The 22,786-nt window shown below is 35.4% G+C and overlaps 1 protein-coding gene across 1 annotated transcript in view; it reads left to right on the top strand.

The window, feature by feature from the left end:
- Positions 1–4,412, top strand: part of dapk2b (death-associated protein kinase 2b) — a 44,926-nt gene extending 40,514 nt beyond the window's left edge. The window contains exons 10-12 of the mRNA XM_048158477.1: positions 487–576; positions 3,661–3,732; positions 3,917–4,412. Coding sequence (XP_048014434.1) covers positions 487–576; positions 3,661–3,732; positions 3,917–4,042 — 288 coding nt within the window. The 3' untranslated portion in view covers positions 4,043–4,412. The remainder of the gene's footprint in view (positions 1–486; positions 577–3,660; positions 3,733–3,916) is intronic.
- The last annotated feature ends 18,374 nt before the right edge of the window (positions 4,413–22,786 follow it).

Below are 22,786 nucleotides of genomic sequence, written 5' to 3'. Positions count from 1 at the left end.
TGTTACTTTATACTTTCATTTCATTCAAAAGTCATATTTGTGATATGTGATGTGCATTGATTTGTGAACGACAGCACTTGGATGTTTTCTTCAGCATGTCATGATGTAAACAGAGATGTCATTTCTTTCTACACTGAATAAAGCACTGGAATGATGATTATATACCTCACACTGATCATTAGTCCTGCAGCTGGCCATGGTGCGTTGTGGGATAGAGGGAGATGAAGTGTATTCAGTCCTTCAGGGTGTGTTTTTCTTGGAACTTGTGCAGTCATGTGCTATTTGCTAAGGCATCACTTTTACCATTGCTTATACTTTGGGCTACCGATTTGACCCTAAATAGGGAATTTCTGTAACTCTGTGTGGCTTGTTGAGGAGAGGCAGTCAGACTTAAAATTTTTCATCTGATATTTGATAAGATGGGGAAATCTGAAGACTTGCAGTATATTGAATGGTAACGACAATGTGATTGTGTTTGTCCTTTAGCCCATAAACCCCCGACAAGCCCTGGTGAGACGACAGTCTGTGGTGAACATTGAGAACTTCAGGAGACAATATGCCCGGAGGAGGTGGCAGGTAGGAGTTATACATCGCTTTAGATCTTGAAATGGTGCTGTATGTGTCCCCAACCTACATTTTTACCAATACTTTTAAAATGTATCTCTGCACTGTTCAACCCTGATGGGACATCTCCCCTTAAAGTAAGGCCCTGTTTTGACCTGGTATTGCGTATCCTTGTCCGTTTTGGTCCATCAGATCACAAGTGGACGATGCTAAATGAAGGTGTAAACGGGGTGTAAAACGTTTTGAGCTTATCTTCTTTTCACCAGTTCCAGAGGTAGTCGAAAACACATTCGACCGGATTGCTTTCATAGTGTAAACGCTAATGTGGTCGAATGTGTTCAAACAACCACAAAAGACCGCCTACTCTCCACCTACTGACCTAATGTGTAAACATTATGGGAAGCACGCTAGCCAGGGATTTAAACTTTGTCGGTTGAAGAACCGGGATTGGTTTGAAGATGAAAAATGTACCAAGCACAATGTTCTCTCACCATTCCTGATTTCTAACACGCAATTACAGCGTTCGGTAGGTCTTGCGGCTGTCAGAGCAGACAGTTTTTCCATCGTCATGGGCGTGTTCATGTGTAAATTGCGTGAGCTTATTTTGTCCATTAGATCGAAAGATTTTTAAAAAACCCATAGACCCTTCCCTTGAAGAAATCAGGACAGACGTGGTTGAAAGTGGACAGAAGGGACGGATTAAAATACCAGGTGTAAACGGCTATGTGTGAAACAGTGCTTAAAATAGGGATTGGGGAGTGGCCTGTTTGAGGTGTAAAAGTATAAAAATACAAAGTTTTGTCATGAAACTTTAGATGGCACAGGCTGATAGGTCAGCAGCAGCATGTCTTACTTGCTCATATCAGTGTGTTGTGTATGTATCGGCAGTAGCAAGTCCCGTATTTGCTCTGCAACAGCAATAACAGCAGCAGCGTAGCAGATCTATTCCGCCAAGTCCAAACATACAGTATCAACATTGTCATATCCATTACCAAGCCAAACACTGTCATGACAGAAATATTATTTTTGACAAAAAAGAACAATAATATTGTCTGTAAATGTGGCCTGATTCAATATAATTTTCAAGCTACGGTTGTTTTTAGACATTGATCTTTAACCTTGTAAAGTATGAATGTAACAGGGTTGAGAGAAATGTTGCTTGTTATTTGTGGGTTTTCTTTGTGTCCAACCTAATGTGTGATTTTATTTGTAAGGCATATGGAAACTGTGATACTACTAGAATTTACTTAGTTATTTGTTAAAATTATAAGCATATGTATTTCAAACTTACTATGACGGGGTTGAAATAATGTACGTTATCAGCAATTGAAAACTATTTGAAGGTCTGTAAGATTTTTTTTTTATGTAATTTATTCCAGTGATGGTAAAGCTGAAGTCTTCAGTGTCACATAATCCTTCAGAAATCATTCTAATATGTGACCCATGCTGGCAAAATGAGTCGGAATATGCACGGGCTAATTTCGAGCAACAGGCAAAACAAATGAAAATGTGAATTTTGGTTGAAATTGAGGTTTTTACAAAAATGTGTCTATTGATGCTCCAAATAGCAATTAAACATCTAAAAGTATCTTAATTTGTACGTTTTCTGACAGGAGTACCTTTCCTTTGACCATGAAAAATGCTATTTTTCTCTGTTCACTTCTGGACGACTGGCGCTTCCCCTCAGCACAAGTTTGGTATTGTTGTAAAGCGCAGCATTCCAACTTTGTGAATATCCACAGCGAATTCTCGAGTCTGAACCAATGAAATGAGATTTTCAAACGCATGCTGATGTAAACAAAACGATCTTACTCGCGCTGACTGACACATCCTAAGTGCGCACACAAAGACGCCTCAGACAGCGCGCAATCCCGATATACACATATACACAGAATTACAGTATTTCAACTATATTGTAATTTATTTATTAATTTCATTTAATTGTAATGAAAAAAAATCTTTTTTTTTCAATATTGTTACATTATGATGAGACTCCACTTAGAAATTGGACAAAATTCATCCTCAAAATCAACATTTTTGAAAAACGTATTTTTTTTTTCAGTACAAAAAAATGCTAAACTTTGACAAAAAGTAATTTTTATTGTTATAATTGTGATTTCATAACATTTAGATATGAATCCAACAACAAAAAAAAAAAAACACTTTAGAAAAGATGTCTTTCAGTCAGTCAAACAGCACATAGCATATAGTGGAGCTCTGCAGCCATCTACTGGTTAAAGTGTTTTTTTGTTTTTTACTTTTAAAACTGCATTTTCCAAAAAATGGGCAAAAATCTTACACTAAACCATGTCAAATTATCCATGTTATCCCCATGAATGAAAGTCAGAAATGTGGGTCTTTTATGAAATGAATTTTACATAAAAAGCTGTTTTTGTATAAAAAATATTTATTTATTTATTTATATAAATTTAAAAGATATGACAAATCCTCCAAAAACTGCACAAATATAAGGCAAAAACATTAATAAACAGAGTAAAATTAAATTTGTTTTTTAAAAAACAATTATTTTGTTACAAAATTACATTTTGTTACCTGGGGTCTGTAGAGACCCCAAAGACCTTGAGTGTGCCATTTTTTTTTTTACACTAACATAAAAACAAGCTATCACTCCATATTTTTTTTCCTTTGTAGATCTAGAAAGTGTTAACAACTGTACAAAGTTTCATGTTATTTGGACAAAGAGCACATTTTTTTTTATTTGAGCAAACGTTTTTTGGGGTCTAAAAAAGACCCCAAAGACACTATAAGGTTTAAGAATTACAATAACTCATTTTTAAAAATTTGCTCATTGCGACTCATTTTGCCAGCACGTGTCACATATGGTGATTTACTCAAGAAACATTTCTTATTATTATCAGTGTTAAAAACTGCTCAAAATCTTTGTGAAAACCGTTTTAAACAGCATTTATTTGGATTAGAAATCTTTTGTAACATCCTACATGTCTTTACTGCCACTTCTGATCAAAAAGTATTTGTTTCTTTAAAAAAAAAAAAAATTACTGACCCCAAACTTTTGAATGGTAGTGTTTAGTCTAAAATAAAATTTAATTAAATTTTCTCCCTGCTCTCCAATAGCTTTCTTTCAGAATCGTGGCCCTCTGCAATCACTTGACACGCATGATGAAGAAAGGTCACCCCAAACCACAGGTATTGCATGAGCCCTGCTCAATTATACTCTGTTAAACCCAATAAAGTTAATTGTCTGGTAGGTCCAGCATTCTCCAGGTAATAATATGACCTGTTAAATCACAAGAGCGACCCTTGATCATGTTGGTATCTGTCGAATACCTTTTTTACGAATGCATCTCAATATCTTTGTCGGGGTTTACAGGACAAACCCAAGATGGGCTACGTAGGGCGCACAGTGGCCATGTTCGAAAGAGAGTGTGAGAGCGATCAAGAGGAACAGGTGATGCTGAAGAAACCTCGAACCAGGAAGAGAAGTAGCACCTCCTGAAATTCCTTGCTGCTCCTCCGACCGACCACAATACAAGCATCCCAGCCGCACGCTGGTTTTGAGGTGAACCAGCAGCGCGTGTGCCTTTTCCAAATGCACACAGGCTGAATTGTTTTTAGAAAGGGTCATTGAGGTCTGTATGTGGTTTGTTTGACTTCATAGAGATGCAATTATTATTTGTCACCACGTCTGTAAACATGATGCAACAAGTGCAGTTGTGGCAAATATAGATCGCTCATGTTTTAAAGTCGTGTATAAATGTATTAATGTACATAATGGGATAGGGAAGACTTTACTGGATGTATTACAAGTTTGTATGTAAAGTTTACTTGTACAATGTTAAAATACATATTAGAGATGTTTAACGTCACACGCCACTTTGCCTCGAGCCCTGTCTGTCTTAATATGTGCCACAGTTTTGCATTCCTTTATTGAACGCCTTCAAATTATTTTTGCATTTAAACGGTGCATGACTGATATAGCCAACTTCATTTATTCTGTATGAAATTTGTTGATGTTATATGTCATTTTTATCCTTTTAGTGCGCAATATTTAAATCCATATTTGTGAAAATTCTCCCCACCCTGATTTTGCAGTTTGGTCACATGAATTTTGCACGATGACCAACAGGAAATTTCTTGAAAATGACTTCTATGTGAGCTGTGCTTCATATATCGCTACACTATTGACAGTGGACCTTTTTGCATGTAAAATTTCTTCCGCACTTTTAAAGGTTGCATTTGACGAAGCAAGCCAGTGTCAAATGGACTGGGTTTGAAATCCAGTTTAAAACCATGTAATACTCTATGTATTAGCTATTAAGTGTCTTAAATTTAGGTCAATTATCAAGCCTGGGTCGACAATGACTTGTAAAGCTCTTAAGACAATAATGATGTATCAGATGCCATTCATTTTGATTTCAAAAACCTATGTTTATTGAGATCAGGGCAGATTTTTTGTCCTTTCCTCTATCTGGAAAGGACATGTAGGAATTGGCATGCTGTTGGATTGTGAAATTAAACTTTGTATGTACTGTATCATTAGTTATGTTCCCATCCACTTATTTTTATGCGCATTTAAAAAATGTGCACAAACAAGTTATGCGCTCAATTGAAGCGGATAAGGTTTTTTTATCTGATAAGACATGCATAAACTACGATGGAAACACATTAATCTCTTGATGCACAACAAAAAAAACTCATGTGACTGCCTCAACAGTGGATGTGACTGGATAACTGGACTAAGGTCTGAGGTGCAAGTCATTTATGATGGAGGAATTGCTTCCTCGATTGCAGCAGCTTCCATTTTTATTACAGATCTTTTGCGCCAATGTCCTAGGAAGTGACGGTTTTGTTCTCTTAAACACGTGATGGAAACAGTGCTTTATTTGCAAATGCAATATTCCAATTTTGAGCATAAGTAAAATTCGCAACTTCGGATGAAAACATACAGTGCACAGCATAAATGAGTACACCTCCTCTGAAACTTCTGAAAGTCAGCAATTACTCAGTTACTTAGAAGACATGTTAGTGTTCTTTAGAAATATAATGTTCCAGCAAGTCTGCTTAATCAATTACCAAAGAAGCATGTCAAAATTATTCAGAAAAATAAGATTTTCTTATCAAGGAGATAAAATGTTGTTTAGCAAAAATGAGTACACCCTCCTAAAAGTTTATAGATAAAACAAAATAAAAATGTTCTGGTGTAAGTCAATGTTTGATCAAGTGCCTGGTTCCCACAGTAAAGTTCAGTGGTAGTAAATCTCTTATATAGGGATGTATGAGTGCTGAAGGTGTGAGGGAGTTGTGCTTTATCAATGCTGTCATGAATTCCCACAACACTGTGTAATTTAATACACAAACTTGAAACAGAAGATGTTCCCTTCCCTCATTCCCTGCATTGTTGGGCATTTTTTCAACATGACAATGAAGATATGCATTCTCCCAAGCTGTGGAGATGTATTGCACTCAATCTTAAGCAATCTTGAGCACCTGTGGGGGATTCTGTAGAGACGAGTTGAGCAACACTCCCCATTAAAGATCAGGGCATTTAAGGAGCTCATCATCCAGGAGTTAAACAGGACAGATGTGACAATTTGTCATGAACTTGTACACTCTGTGCCAAGAAGGGTCAGAGCGGTATATTCAAAATTATGGAGGGAATACTAAGTGCTAGAATATTATACATTTGTTGAATTAAATCTAGGGTGTACTCATTTCTGCAATCCTTAATTTAAACAAAATTGGCTAATTTACTTATTTTATGACTATTAATGACATGTATTTCTCAGTTTTTATGTATATGTTTAATACATTTTAGTTTTGCCATCTTTCCATGAATTGTATTAGTGATCATAAAGAAAATACATATTTTGTATTTGTTCAGAGGGGGTGTAATCATTTATGCTGTGCACTTTAGGTTTGGAACTACTTGAGGGTGAGTAAATGATGACAGAATTTTCATTTTTGGGTGAACTATCCCTTTAAGACTTTTTAGGACTGCGCCACTTATTGATCAGATGTTATCAAAATTATAAAAATGAGACATGTATTCATATCTTTTGAAACTAAAATTGCAGTTACGCCATTGTCTGGCTCTTTGGCTCCAGTATCCCCTCGCTACATAGGACAAGGGTTTTGGAAAATGGATGGATTTACTTTTTAATAGTACAGCACCTGGATTACAGTTATGCATATGTAAGTGATTGTATTACAGTGCCTTGAGGCTGAATGTGATTGTAGGAATGAAAGTGTGTCATTGGCTGCACGCAGTGCCCTGTGCTCTACATACATCACCAGCAGGAAGAGGTTGTAGAATCTTATTGTTCCCAGGAATGTGTTCTATACAATGGGCATATAAATCTCAATGTAATTTTCTAAGTGGGCTCAAAATGTTTCATTTCATTTAAATTCTTTAAAAAATTGTGAGAAAATGTTCATTCTGCTAGAGTATTAAACCTTAATCGATTTTAAACCATTTTGCCGTGTGTATTTATACATTACATACTGTACATGTTCAAAAATCTTTTTGTTTACGTGTATAAACATGTTCAATGCATGTTAATGTACACCTGTATTGCATCACTTCCTGTGCATCAGTCACATAATTGGTGGTGTTAGGGGACTAAACTATGGAAGCCCGTTTCCACCACTAAATAAAAAAATAAAAACAGTAATTGCGACTTTTTATCTCAGAATTCTGGCTTTTTTCTCACAATTCTGACTTTATAACTTGTAATTGTGAGAAACAAAGTCAGAATTCTGAGATATAAACTCGCAATTGCATGATATAAACTCAGTGTGTGAAACTTTTTCTCAGAATTGTGACTTTATATCTCGCAATTCTGACTTTATTACGCAATTGCGAGTTTATATCTCAGAATTGTGACTATATTACGCAATTGCGAGTTTATATCTCAGAATTGTGACTATATCACGCAATTGCGAGTTTATATCTCGCAATTCTGTCTTTATATCACGCAATTGTGAGTTTATATATCGCAATTCTGACTTTATTACGCAATTGCGAGTTTATATCTCAGAATTGTGACTATATTACGCAATTGCGAGTTTATATCAGAATTGTGACTATATCACACAATTGCGAGTTTATATCTCGCAATTCTGTCTTTATATCACGCAATTGTGAGTTTATATATCGCAATTCTGACTTTATTACGCAATTGCGAGTTTATATCTCAGAATTGTGACTATATTACACAATTGCGAGTTTATATCTCAGAATTGTGACTATATCACGCAATTGCGAGTTTATATCTCAGAATTGTGACTATATTACGCAATTGCGAGTTTATATCTCAGAATTGTGACTATATCACGCAATTGCGAGTTTATATCTCGCAATTCTGACTATATCACGCAATTGTGAGTTTATATATTGCAATTCTGACTTTATTACGCAATTGCGAGTTTATATCTCAGAATTGTGACTATATTACGCAATTGCGAGTTTATATCTCGCTATTCTGACTTTATATCACGCAATTGCAAGTTTATATCTCGCAATTCTGACTTTATATCACGCAATTGTGAGTTTATATATCGCAATTCTGACTTTATTACGCAATTGCGAGTTTATATCTCAGAATCGTGACTATATTACGCAATTGCGAGTTTATATCTCAGAATTGTGACTATATTACGCAATTGCGAGTTTATATCTCGCAATTCTGACTTTATATCACGCAATTGCAAGTTTATATCTCAGAATTGTGACTTTATATCACGCAATTGCGAGTTTATATCTCGCAATTCTGACTTTATATCACGCAATTGCAAGTTTATATCTCGCAATTCTGACTTTATATCACGCAATTGTGAGTTTATATCTCGCAATTCTGACTTTATATCACGCAATTGCGAGTTTATATCTCGCAATTCTGACTTTATATCACGCAATTGCAAGTTTATATCTCAGAATTGTGACTTTATAAGTCATATCGCAATTGTGAGAAAAAAAGTCAGAATTGTGAGGGAAAAAAAGTCAGAAATGTGAGATATAAACACACAATTCCGAGATAAAAATTCAGAATTCTGAAATAAAAAGTCTTAATTACTGTTTTTATTTTTTTTTTTGTAAAAAAAAGTGGCAGAAACGGGCTTCCATACTAAACAGTATCGTTTACAAGTATAAATGCCAGATTTTCCTCTAAATGGAAAATATTCGTAAAATGTGCCTCAAGAAAAAAAAAAAGATCTCCCTTATATCCATTTATTTTTACTCTTGATATGACTCTGTACTTGTGTTGTTCACAAACAATCTGAAATGAAAAAAGTATTGAAAAAATGCCCCTTTTGTACAAATAGTAGAAGTAATAAATGATTAATATATTTATTGAAGTGCTTGTTTGATTATTTTTGATTCACTAGTAAGGTCAGGTCAGGTACTGAAAGAGTCTACACAGTTTCAACCATTTCAGCATTTATATCAAGAGATTTTTAAGATCATGTAACAAGTAAATTCAAAGTCAGGACTTAGAGTGACTGCGTTGGGTTTGTGTTATTCTGTAATCAAAACTTTAGTGTCACAATTAGTCTGTTAGTGAGAAAATGTTGCCCTCGTGTCCAGTCAGTCAGGCAGTTTCACAACAGCAGTGTTGTTTGGGCTCAATTGAGCTGAACGCAGTTGAGGTGAAAACTTGACCTGAACTAAATAAACTGCCATTAGTAAAGTAGGCCAGTGGCAATGTGAAAGGTATCCGGCGGAGGAAGTGAACCAGTTTTAACTAATTCAGTCAGGCCAGAGCAAAATGTAGAGAGACTCCGAAATTTTAACGTAGATATTGAAAATGTAAAGCTTTCCTTATTCTTGTGATGAATGTTTCTGAATGTTTCTTCACTCGTTTCTTAATAACAATGAGCTGAATTTGACCAAGTGTGCCAATGTTTGTTCCATTCCAGACCATTGCCCTACATATTTCAGTAATCCTTCCTTATCCCATCCAATTTGTTCTGGTAATGTATTAATATGTACAGCCAATGTGTTATTCCATGAGATTAGAGGAGTTGTACATGTCATAATGTCATTAACATCAACAATGTCTCACATTTTTGAGTTAGTCTATTGTTTCATTCAATCGAATGGCTGGGTTCTTGATTTAAGAATGACCTATAATTCTTTGGAAATGTTTCTGGCATGTTATCAATGAAAGAGTTTACTATCCTAGTTATGTGGGGTGGAGCATTTCTGCATTGTAAATGTGTGCTTTCGTTTTTGGTTTATTCAACAGTGATTCATGAGGCTAGTTTTAAGAAAACCCTTGGTACACACACATATATTTCCACAGAAGTCTTTCTTCAACAAATATCTGCATAACTGATGAAATCTTACATTCCAATAAATTTCAAGCTTCTTTTTGGCCTTCAACTTGAATTATGGGAGAAATCTGATAGCTTAATGCTTCACATCATCTGGCTTATCTTATCTGCTTCCAGTGTATTTTAAACCATCATAGCATCATTGATGCAACTATTAATCGACCAGTGTAACTGATATCGGTCTGTTACCGCTTAAAAACAAAAGATGAATTGCAGTTGCTGGAAAGTAGCCGTAAGCTCAAACACAATAGATCACAATGAAGATATAATTGCTTCTGTGGAACTGTTAACATATGATCTTTTTTGCCCCAGGCTATTGTGTATCTTTAACAAAAGTATCCTAAACAAATGTCGGAGTCATTGTTTACAGACTTGTAGGCCTACATATTTTCACCAAGCTACATGTGACCGTAGATAGGCCTAACTCAAGCACACGCTAATTACATAAAGGAGCCTTTTAATTTCGTCAAAACACCTTAAGGTAAAATTCAATCACAGTCAGATCTAGCTACAAATACGATTATTTAACTAGGCTAAATAATTATACAAATATTTTATGTTATGTTATGTTTTATGTTTAATCTTTTATTATAGATCTGGATGAACGTGTCAGTTATAGGAAATCCAGGCTAACCAAACATCAGCACACACCAGAAGTTATGATAATTGCAATGACAGCGCCACCTACTGGTTAGACATTGTATCTCCCATATGAACTGATGATTGAGTACTAGGAGAAACTGAATAAGTTTATGTATAGTCTAAATGATTAGGCTATTATTATTATTATTAGTGGTATTAGTAGTAGGCTAGTGGTAGTAGATATAGCCCATTTTCCAATGTTTGGGTGCAATAATCTCCCCTTCTTGCATTTTTTCATAACATTTTATTTATTTTATTATTACTATTATTATTAATTTTGTCTTGGCTCGTCTAGCTGAACACCGGCAATCTATGTTTATTATAGGCTAATTATCGGCAAATTCATTAGCATGAATCTATGAATTTTGACAGATAGTTGATTTTCAGCTCTATGGTTGTCCCCATGAAACAGAAAATCTTATGGGTTTGACAAAATGTTTGTTTTATTTGTTTTCTTTTTAATATTTAATCTAGGCTTTATAATGTTAGTTATAATCTGAAGATGGCAGTCGGTATAGAGTTATAATGTAGGCTGTCATTTGATCAAATAAGAAATCAAATTAAATGCTAGGCTACATTTGTCCTAAAAACATTCTAGGCTAAGTTGAAGATCATAAGATGATCACACAGGCTGTATTTGCTCGTTTTGGAAAATTAAATTTCGTTCTTGGAAAAAAAAAAAATCCTTGTGCCAGAAGATCACTGAAACCGTGACAAATGTCTCCCTCTGCTGGCCTAAAGTGGACGTGCATGATTAAAGTCCTGAGGGGTTTCCCGCCGTTATCAAAATTCAGAGCGCGCTGGTCACGACTCAACGGCTGCCTCCGAAAACTAGCTGCCTCGCTGCCTTAATAAACAATGACTTGTAAGGCAGCATTTGTGCATGAAGGCACCTCATGAAAAGGATTTTGGACAGACTTCTGAGGCAGCATTAGAGTTTAAAGGGTTAGTTCACCCAAAAATTAAAATTCTGTCATTTATTACTTACCTTCATGCCGTTCCACACCCGTAAGACCTTCGTTCATCTTCAGAACACAAATTAAGATATTTTTGTTGAAATCCGATGGCTCAGTGAGGCCTCCATAGCCAGCAATGACATTTCCTCTCTCAAGATCCATAAAGGTACTAAAAACATATTTAAATCAGTTCATGTGAGTACAGTGGTTCAATATTAATATTATAAAGCGACGAGAATATTTTTGGAGCGCCAAAAAACAAAATAACGACTTATTTAGTGATGGCCGATTTCAATGCTTAGGAAGCATCGGAGCATAATGAATCAGTGTGTCGAATCTGCTGTTCGGAGCGCCAAAGTCACGTGATTTCAGCTGTTGGCCGTTTGACACGCGATCTGAATCATGACTCGATACACTGATTCTTTATGCTCCGATGCTTCATGAAACGGTGTTTTGAAATCGGCCATCACTATATAAGTCGCTATTTTGTTTTTGTTTTTTGGCGCACCAAACATATTCTCGTCGCTTTATATTATACTGAACCACTGTACTCACATGAACTGATTTAAATATGTTTTTAGTACCTTTATGGATCTTGAGAGAGGAAATGTCATTGCTCCCTATGAAGGCCTCACGGAGCCATCGGATTTCAACTAAAATATCTTAATTTGTGTTCCGAAGATTAATGAAGGTCTTATAGGTGTAGAACGGCATGAGGGTGAGTAATAAATGACATTATTTTCATTTTTGGGTGAACTAACACTTTAATGACAGCAATATAACACAAGCTTTGGTGAGAACTAAACAAATATTTAATTACTACAGTAGTAATTTCTCGCTAGAAATGACATCAAAAGTGGAAAATGTTGGTCAAAAATTATTTACTCACACAACTTTCGGACGCCATCTTTATTTTTTCTAGCTCAACTGTCACAGAATGGAGCGCACAGGATTGGATATCAAAGGAGTTAAGGATACATCTGCTGCCTTCAAAAATCGATCAGATGAAGGTATCTCAGGAAACAGGAAGTGAAGCTAACATTGAATTCGGACGTGCCTTGATGCCTTCCTACCTTGAAATGTGTCCTCCGAAGGCAGCATTTTCCACAGCTGTGAGGGTGTTTCTAATACAGCGGCTGTGGGAATGACGGTAAAGTTGACATCTTTCTCTCTTCTGACTGCCGTTATCAATCGCTCTCTTTTTTTTCTCTCTCTCTTTTTGATAGTTTTTGAAAACACTATTGTGGAGTTTTTCTTTTGCTATTTGAGCAAATGGAAACACAAAAAATATATTTAAAAGATTAGTTCACTTTCAAATTAAAATTTTCCTGATAATTTACTCACCCCCATGTCATCCAAGATGTTCATGTCTTTCTCTCTTCAGTCGAAAAGAAATTAAGGTTTTTGATGAAAACATTCCAGGATTTTTCTCCTTATAGTGGACTTCAATGGACACCAAAAGGTTGAAGGTCAAAATTACAGTTTCATTGCTGCTTCAAAACATTCTACACAATCCCAGACGAGAAATAAGGGTCTTATCTAGAGAAACCATCGCTCATTTTCTAATTTTTTTTTTTTTTTTTTTTTTTTTTACATTTTATACATTTGCTCATCTTGAACTAGCTCTCTTCTTCTTCTCTATTTGAATTTCAGCAGTGTAGACACTGCTAAGTGTATTACTGCCCTCCACAGGTCAAAGTTTGAACTAAATTGTCATATACAATATGCTTGTGCAAGTATATACAGTACAGTCCAAAAGTTTGGAACCACTAAGATTTGTAATGTTTTTAAAAGAAGTTTCGTCTGCTCACCAATGCTACATTTATTTAATTAAAAATACAGTAAAAAACAGTAATATTGTGAAATATTATTACAATTTAAAATAACTGTTTTCTATTTGAATATATTTCACAAAGTAATTTATTCCTGTGATGGCAAAGCTGAATTTTCAGCATCATTACTCCAGTCTTCAGTGTCACATGATCCTTCAGAAATCATTCTAATATGCTGATCTGCTGCTCAAGAAACATTTAATGTGTACAATTGTACAAAATATTTGTGTACAATATTTTTTTTCAGGATTATTTGATGAATAGAAAGTTCAAAAGAACAGTGTTTATCTGAAATCTAATCTTTTGTAACATTATAAATGTCTTTACTGCCACTTGTATAATGCTACAGAAGCTTTGTATTTCAGATAAATGCTGTTCTTTTGAACTTTTTATTCATCAAGGAATCCTGAAAAAAAAGTACACAACTGTTTTCAACATTGAAAATAATCATAAATGTTTATTGAACAGCAAATCAGCATATTCGAATGATTTCTGAAGGATCATGTGACACTGAAGACTGGAGTAATGATGCTGAAAATTCAGCTTTGCATCACAGGAATAAATTACTTTGTCAAATATATTTAAACAGTACACAGTTATTTTAAATTGTAATAATATTTCACAATATTACTGTTTTTTACTGTATTTTTAATTAAATAAATGTAGCCTTGGTGAGCAGACGAAACTTCTTTTAAAAACATTACAAATCTTAGTGGTTCCAAACTTTTGGACTGTACTATAGGTGCGTTCACGCGGCCTCGTAATTCCTGTAGTTACAAGATTCTAGCTTGTAAAAAGCGTTCACGTCCTCATAGAGCTCGTAATTACAGCTTGTAAGCTGGGAGTTTTCTGAAAGCTTGATTTATTAGGCGTTGATAGTGGTGCCATGGAAACGCATAATTCCCAGTCCAAGGACCAAAAGGACGTGAACAGCTCCGAATATAACGTCACGTGTTGTCATTTCAAGATTCCGGTAAATACGAGGTGACTTGAATGCAGCTTATAACAAATAGTTCAAACTTTGACCTGTAGAGGGCAGTAATACACTTAGCAGTGTCTACAGTGTCTATTCTAATAGAGAAGAAGAGAGCTAGTTCAAGATGAGCATTTACGGTTAAAACGTATATAATTTTAATTTTTTTTTTTAGAAAATGAGCTTTGGTTTCTCGTCTGGGATCGTGTAGAACGTTTTGAAGCTGCAATGAAACTGTAATTTTGACCTTCAACCGTTGGAGGCCATTGAAGTCCACTATAAGGAGAAAATCCTGGAATGTTTTCATCAAAAACCTTAATTTCTTTTCGACTGAAGAAAGAAAGACATGAACATCTTGGATGAAATGGGGGTGAGTAAATTATCAAATTTGAATTTGAAAGTGAACTAATCCTTTAATGTATTCTCTCATTCACCGCTATAAAATTTTACCCAACTATGACGACTTCCGTTTCTGAGAAACCCGGAAATGTGAAAAGGGTCTAATGGTTTAACATTAACAGCTCAAAAACAACCATATCAATTTAGCTTTTTATCTTCAGCCTAAATGTGCTGCCGACAGGATGCTAGGTGTTTAAAAACATTTCACAGATGCCTTACACTTTCTCCTTATGTATTCAGCCTAGACAATACTATTATTTTGTTAATTTGACATAGGCCTACTACTTCTAGAAAAGGATGTTAAGTGCCTGACAGGTGTTCATTTCAAACCAGAAAGCAACTAAAATGGAACAGAGGGTTTATATAAGAATATGGAGAGCAGCTCATATGTATACGGGATCTCTGGGAAACACTTGTGTGATCCAGATCTTACTGGGCCGCACTGCAAACTCTTACCATCTGGACGTGGGCAGCATGCTAGTAAGCAAATGTTACATTTGGATAGCATGGAAATCCCACTGATGTACTGAACAGACAGTTCAGACAAATGCTGAACAAATGACCCAGTTTCACGTTTGTTTGTAATTAGCGATTCCATTAACATAGGCCTATGCATTGTATGATATGCCATATAAGCTAACCAGATTTCTAAAAACGGCATATTTTTAGTCTAGATGTCAATGTGATTTCCCCCTCAAATTAATGTTGACTGATGAAAAATAAATGATGGGAAAATCAGGTGTAAAGTGTGGTGGTAACTGTCTTGAAGTGTATCGTTAAAGGAAATAATTTTCATTTTTAAAGCTTTACCAAAAATTAATAATATCAATAATAATAAACAAATAAAATAAAAAATACGACAAAACTTACTAGTCTACCTCAATAACCAACTGATTGGCAGTTGGACGAGTACATATGAAATAATGGCTTGACATCTTCATCTAGATTTGACTCATTAGATTAAAATTGATATCAGAATTGGATTTGTAGATGGTTGAGTGCTGCTGAATTATATGAAGATAAGGAGCTGCTCATCATTAATCATGCATGACATCCTTTGGCTCTGTGTGATCATTAGGTTGGTTTCTGGTCAGATGACGACACTGAGGAGATGAGTTCCTAGAGGGCCCTCTCCATTATTCATTCAGGACTCGTATGTGTACCCTATTCTTAGAATAGATGCTTAATGGACATGTCCGCTCAGGTCGCTCCGTTCCCTACCTGTTAATGTGCGTCACATATTGGTGGGGGTAAATGCTCCTCTTTGTGACAAGTCTGGGATCAGTTTTGTGTGCCTTGTACGTGCCATGGAGGGATTTAGATTAGCCAAAGATAAATAATTGAGCCCAAAAACATGTAGCTACAGCTTAAAACAGCAAAGCCGGTTTTCATTGATAAACAATCTCTGGACACTTGTCCAGAAGGTCAGTCTCAGGACACTGCTGTCTTCCTTTCCTAATCGTATTAGATTAAAATATTGATCCAGCTGGAAAGGTGATTCATTGGTTTCTCAATAGAATTGATTCAGGGTTCTTGGTCTGGCAGAAATGGGGCAGAAAGAATATCTAGGGCATTAGATCTCTGGGGGACCATTAGGCCTTTTGCCTGTATCTGGGTTAAAGGCATGACTGAAAATCTTGGGCCAGAGTGGGGAAGACACCAAAACACGCCCTATAAAGTGGGTAATGTTTGCTTCCAGTAGTGCACTCTCATTCTATAATGCACACTGAGACAGAAGATAAAGATTAACCCAATTGTGGGAGTTTATTGCAGTGCAGAGGCAGAATCTGGAAAGTATAACAGGATAATTATACAGGCAAGGATGCTGGCTGATCACAGCCTTTTACAATAAACAGGATAACAGAATCTGGAGCATTCACAGAATGTACGCGTGAGTAATACAGGTAAGTTCGGAAAATTACTTTTCCACTTCATTACAAAACTTATTTCCTTCAACAGGACAAAATCACTGGCATGCATTTGAGATCAACTTGCACATCATAACAAAACTGAAGATTCAGGTAAGCAACTCAATATATAACGAAACTGATAAACAAAGCAGAGTTTATTTGCAAAAACAGATAACTCCATTTTTATGAATTCTCACAAATCATGTTTTTTTTATTGTGCATTCCAAGTAATATCAATCAAACTGCAGTTGGGTTGTTTTGATTAAGTAATAATAACTCTAAAAAATACAGGTAAATTAAAAAATTAAAGTTCACTAAAAGTATGTTATATATGTACATATATATATATATATATATATATATATATATATATATATATATATATATATATATATATATATATGTGTGTGTGTGTGTGTGTGTATATATATATATATATATATATATATATATATATATGTATGTATATATATATATATATATATTAAAAGTTTGGTTTTTTAGCAAAAGCAGATAACTCCAACAGTCGTTTTTTGGCAAAAGCAGATAACTCCACATTTCATGTTTCATAGTTAAACAAAACCCAAGTAACTGCATTTAAAACACACTCAAACACACATATGCACACAAACGCGCACACACACCCACACACACACAAGCAAAAGGACAACCAATTTTTCAGCATGTAAGTAGTGTATGGTGTTCAAGGACTTACAGGAGTCGAAATTATAAATCCTCGACCACTTTTAGTCAGCTTTGACAAAACTTCCCTCAGCTAGCGCGTTTTTTGAAGTGAATAGAAGCCTTGTCACCTGACCTGAATACTGCGCGCTGATTCGCTAAAACGGACTTATCGGTTTCTGTACACAAACAACAAGGGCGCTTCTCGGCTTGTGCTGTATGTGTAAAACGTGAACTTGCGATGCCTGACAGTGGACAAAACCGGCTTCTCTGACAAAATGGATTTAGGGTACAGAACGTGCTATATATGGAGAATAATGCACAGCACTTAGTTCATTTTTTTTATTATTTTTTTATGGCGTTTATCGGTTTTTGCAAATGAACTCTTCTTGTCTTTCTTAGTAATAACGACAGGTAAATACACAGGATAAACTAAGCTTTCAGCTCAGAACAAATATGGAGAAACACAGGTAAGTCTTTCTTAAGCCAATATAATCTAAAGGTGAGTCATCTTTTTCAACAACTATATCAACATAAAGATCAGACAAAGACTGTAGCTTTGTTCAAAATCACCCTCTATACCCTCATTCACTATTCCCTACATTACTCCACTGGTCCACTTGAAGGAGTGAATGAAAATGAGTGAGCGAATTCGCTCTAATTTTTAATAATCATTTGAAACTTAGCAAACTGGCAGCTCCAGCAGTAATGAAAAGATTGATCTTGAACTCCGTCATAGAAACTAGCATGTATAAACCTTAATTAAACAATTTAATAATCAATAAAATAGATATTACACCGTACTAACATTGGACCAGTGGTTTGGAAAATGGATGAATGGATTCAGCTGCGGGCGCCATCTTCTGGCGAGTCGCAGGAATTCATTCAGCACGGCCCTCACTGTGCATTATGGGTATTCTCTAGCTGTTGAGTGTACATAGGTTGTACATTCGTCATTCCGGTGCATTATGGGATTGAATGAGTGCACTCGATAATGTCCAATATGGTTTCAGACACTACTACAACTGTCTGTCCACTCATTTAAGGGTATATTAAACACACATATATATACATATATTTTAATAAAAATATATATGACATTTAATAATTGTGCTAATTTCCCCTATTTTTGAAGTTAATCTTTAAAAACACAAATTTAATAGCACTGTAATCTTTAAGACAAAATATCAATTTTTCATTCTGTACATTATAATGTTGTGATGCCTGAATTCACTTATAACATTTACAATGACTTATTTTAGATTTTTATTGTTTGTATATCGAATGTATTTAGACAAAATAGTATAGAATTTAGTGTTGGCTGTTTATCGATAAGCGACCATAATATGGAAGCAATGATTGACTTGACATTATCAGCCAGAAATTTAATATTTATGTATCCCGAAATATAATTATAATATTTAATGGCAGCTATATGATTTGTGACTTGTTTATCAGTGATGGCATAACTATAGGTAACCCCTTTATAATCAAATCTGTTGGGAAACAATAGCACAAACACACACAGTTGTTTTTCTCCAAGTAGACTTAACCAGACTTTCAGACACACAACTTCAGTCCAATCAGGATATTCCCACGAGGGAGGAAGAGCTAAATTGTTATAAATAACTATGAGTCAGCCTTCTCGACCCAGTCCTGTCCTCACTGAGGCTTCTTTGGGAGATGACACTGTGTCTTTGCGCTCTCTCTGAAGACCTGAGATGACCGACATGATGTCATTGGGCAGGATTTGTTGGTTGTGTGCTCTGTTAATTGGTCTCTGATGATGTTCGGTACTTTAAACACATTCAATTTGCATAAAAAGCACCTTAACTTTACAATTAAAAATCGAAATCTTGAAAGTCATACAATATACTTATACTAAATCAACTTCTTAATGTATCTACCTAGTGTCAAGTTCTGTTGTTTAATTTCAGTTTTCATGGCCCTTCTGTTTGTTTTCGTCAGTCACATGTGTTACTGTACCTGTTTTCATTTGCCGCCACTCATCAGTCACCATGGACACTGACTCATTCATCACAGCTGTGCGTTGTTTGTCAATCATCACTGTGTATTTATGTTCCTGTCTGCGTTCTGTTCGGTGTCTGGTCATGTTAATGTGTTGTGTGCATTACCCTTGCCTGTTTGGATCGCTACCTGTTGGATTAATCTTAGTGAAGTTTGTGTTGGAATCTTCTTCTTCTGTCTTTGTCTTCCTGCCTGTACACACCAGTGACACCTGGATTCTAAATTTAATTTGAGATACAAATCTCAAACAATAAAAAAAATAATTGTGAAGTAAGAAAATTATTGTCAAAGGGAGGACTTTCAAAGGAGGATTTAAAAAGAGGCTGCAATTGATAGAACTTTCTGTAAAGAGAAAATTTCCCCTTTTGAAGCCTTATGGATGAACTCTTGGCCAATATTTTCTTTGCACTTCAATAGATCTTCTTTGGATCAGAGCCCATTATAAACACACTGACATACTGAAATTGAGGTCAGATTTCAAAACCTTTAAAAATGTGTAATTTTTTTTGTAAAAAAAAAAAAAAAAAAAAAACACATTTACACAATCCCTGTTAAATATAAAAAAAAAAAAAAAAAAAAAAGCCATTAGTAGGTTGATTTCCCCAAAGTGTAAATACTATGAATCTGGCTATATGGAAATACAGTGCTCAGCGTAAATGAGTACACCCCCTTTGAAAAGTAACATTTTAAACAGTATCTCAATGAACACAAAAACAATTTCCAAAATGTTGACAAGACCAAGTTTAATATAACATCTGTTTAACTTATAGCATGAAAGTAAGGTTAATAATATAACTTAGATTACACATTTTTCAGTTTTACTCAAATTAGGGTGATGCAAAAATGAGTACACCCCACAACAAAAACTACATCTAGTACTTTGTATGGCCTCCATGATTTTTAATGACAGCACCAAGTGACCTCTTTTAGAGACTGGATGCTGGATGGAGAGTGATGCTCAACTTGTCTCTTCAGAATTCCCCATCTGTGTTCGATTGGGTTCAGATCAGGAGCTACTGAATCACTTTCACCCTATTCTTCTTCAGAAGTCCAACAGTGGCTTTAGATGTGCGTTTAGGATCATTGTCATGTTGGAAAAGTGCACGACGACCAAGGGCACGGAGTGATGGTAGCATCTTCTCTTTCAGTATAGAGCAGTACATCTGTGAATTCATGATGCCATCAATGAAATGCAGCTCCCAACACCAGCAGCACTCATGCAGCCCATTTTTCTTTGTATTCCTCGCCTTTGCAACGCCGTACAGTTTTGAAGCCATCAGTTCCAAAAACATTTATCTTGGTCTCATCACTCCAGAGTATAGAGTCCCAGTAGTCTTCATCTTTGTCAGCATGGGCCCTGGCAAACTCTAGATGGGCTTTTTTTGTGCCTGGGCTTTAGGAGAGGCTTCTTTCGTGGACGGCACCCATGCATGTCATTCCTCTGCAGTGTACGCCGTATTGTGTCATGGGAAATAGTCACCCCAGTTTGGCTTTCTACTTCTTTAGATAACTGCAGTGAACTTGCATGCTGATTTTCTTCAACCCTTCTCATCAGAAGACGCTCCTGTCGAGGTGTTAACTTCCGTGGACGACCTGGACGTCTCTGTGAGATGGTTGCAGTTCCATCTTTTTTTAATTTTTGTACCACTTTTGCTACAGTATTCTGACTGATAAGTGAAGCTTTGCTGATCTTCTTGTAGCCTTCACCTTTCTGGTGTAAATAATTTATTTTCTTTCTCAGGTCTTGTGACATTTCTTTTCCACGTGGTGCCATTGCTGACAGCATGAAATGGGAAGGGGTTTCAACACCCTTTTATAGTCCACTGTCTGCTGGACACCTGTGTAATGAATAATTAGACTCACCTGTGGTTGAATTCTTGTTAAATTACACATTTGTAGTCTAAAATTTAGCTTTGCTCCAGAGATTTTCAGTGGGGTGTACTCATTTTTGCATCACCCTAATTTGAGTAAAACTGAAAATTTTGTTCTCCAAGTTATATTATTGACCTTACTTTCATTTATCTTGTCAAATTTTGGAAATTGTTTTTGTGTTCATTGAGATATTGTTTAAAATGTTACTTTTCAAAGGGGGTGTACTCATTTACGCTGAGCACTATATATATATGGAAAATTCCTTATATTAACAAGTCCTTTTTTAATGTTAAATCTAACAGTTAGCCATGTAATGCACTAATCCAGTAAAATAAATAATGTCATTGATTCCTTTCTTTTATGGTTTAAAAGAACATCAGTTACTACTGTGCAGAGAACAGCAGCAACAATCGTGTGAAAAGAAATAGGGAGCAGTTAAAGTGATTTTGATGGTGAGGTGTGATCATTACAATGGCAGTAGTTATTTTTGTAATCTGATGGTTCAGTTATTTAGGGCCCCTCTGTGACAAATGAGATCATTATCTCTGGTGGGGATGAATTACCTGTTGAATTACTTAACAAGTTAATGAGCAATTTTCCAAGTGCGTGGGCATGATGCATCTCCCCTATAGATATGAGGACAAATAGACATTACGTGAAGAAAGGCTGATGTTCAGAAAAGACAAACTGGTTCACTGTTTGTTTTATGTTTTAGTATAATTGGAACTGAAATTTAAAATTCAGTGTTTTTTATTGCTTTCAATTACGGGGTCACTTATACTGTTCAATAGTCATTAAAGTTGGGCGAGTTGACCAAAATCTATCCATCACAGATGGTATGAGTAATTTCATATCCCAGTAAAGGAATATGATTTTGCTTGAGATTAAACATACAAAAAAAAAAGTGAAAGAAATGAGTTTCACAGTCCTGCCAACTAATAGTCACCGAAATGTATCTACTGCAGCATAAACAACATAGCAGTAAATCTTTACCAGCTTACATAAGGTATAAACCATCATACTGATTCTTTTTCATCATCTTTCTTTGATGTGGATTGATATACGAGCTTTGGGCTTGTCCTCCAGTGGCATGAAACCCAAAAGAGTCTTGACTTTAGGTCCTGTGGTCTTTCTGTAGTCAAAGTATCAATTTTAATGTTACTTTTGGCTCAGACTCAATGTTAAATGATGACTTCCACATATTCTTATGAATGAGTAGAGCTTTTCCCGTCTCCCCTGCTGAAATATAAATGCAACTGTAGTTACTTAAATGGATGAGTGGAAAAAGCCAATGAGCTGCGCTGTTGTTAAAAAGCTAAAGGAATCTATTTTAAGACCCTTAACAAATAAGTCACAAAAGACATTTGCCTCGTTTTTCTTATGTATTTCTCTTGAGTTTTGAGAATGTGCATATCTTGATTTGCATCTTAAGGCCTGTTTGCACTAAGCATGATAACTATAAAGATAACTATATCTATAGTAGCATTCAGTGTTTTGAAATCGGCCATCACTTTATAAGTCGTTATTTTGGGGTTTTTTTGGCGCACCAAAAATATTCTCGTTGCTTAATATTAATATTGAACCACTGTACTCACATGAACTGATTTAAATATG

This window comes from Megalobrama amblycephala, linkage group LG15 (assembly GCF_018812025.1).
Source record: "Megalobrama amblycephala isolate DHTTF-2021 linkage group LG15, ASM1881202v1, whole genome shotgun sequence".
In the NCBI taxonomy this organism is placed as follows: Eukaryota; Metazoa; Chordata; class Actinopteri; order Cypriniformes; family Xenocyprididae; genus Megalobrama; species Megalobrama amblycephala.
This window is presented reverse-complemented; position numbering and strand designations above follow the sequence as displayed.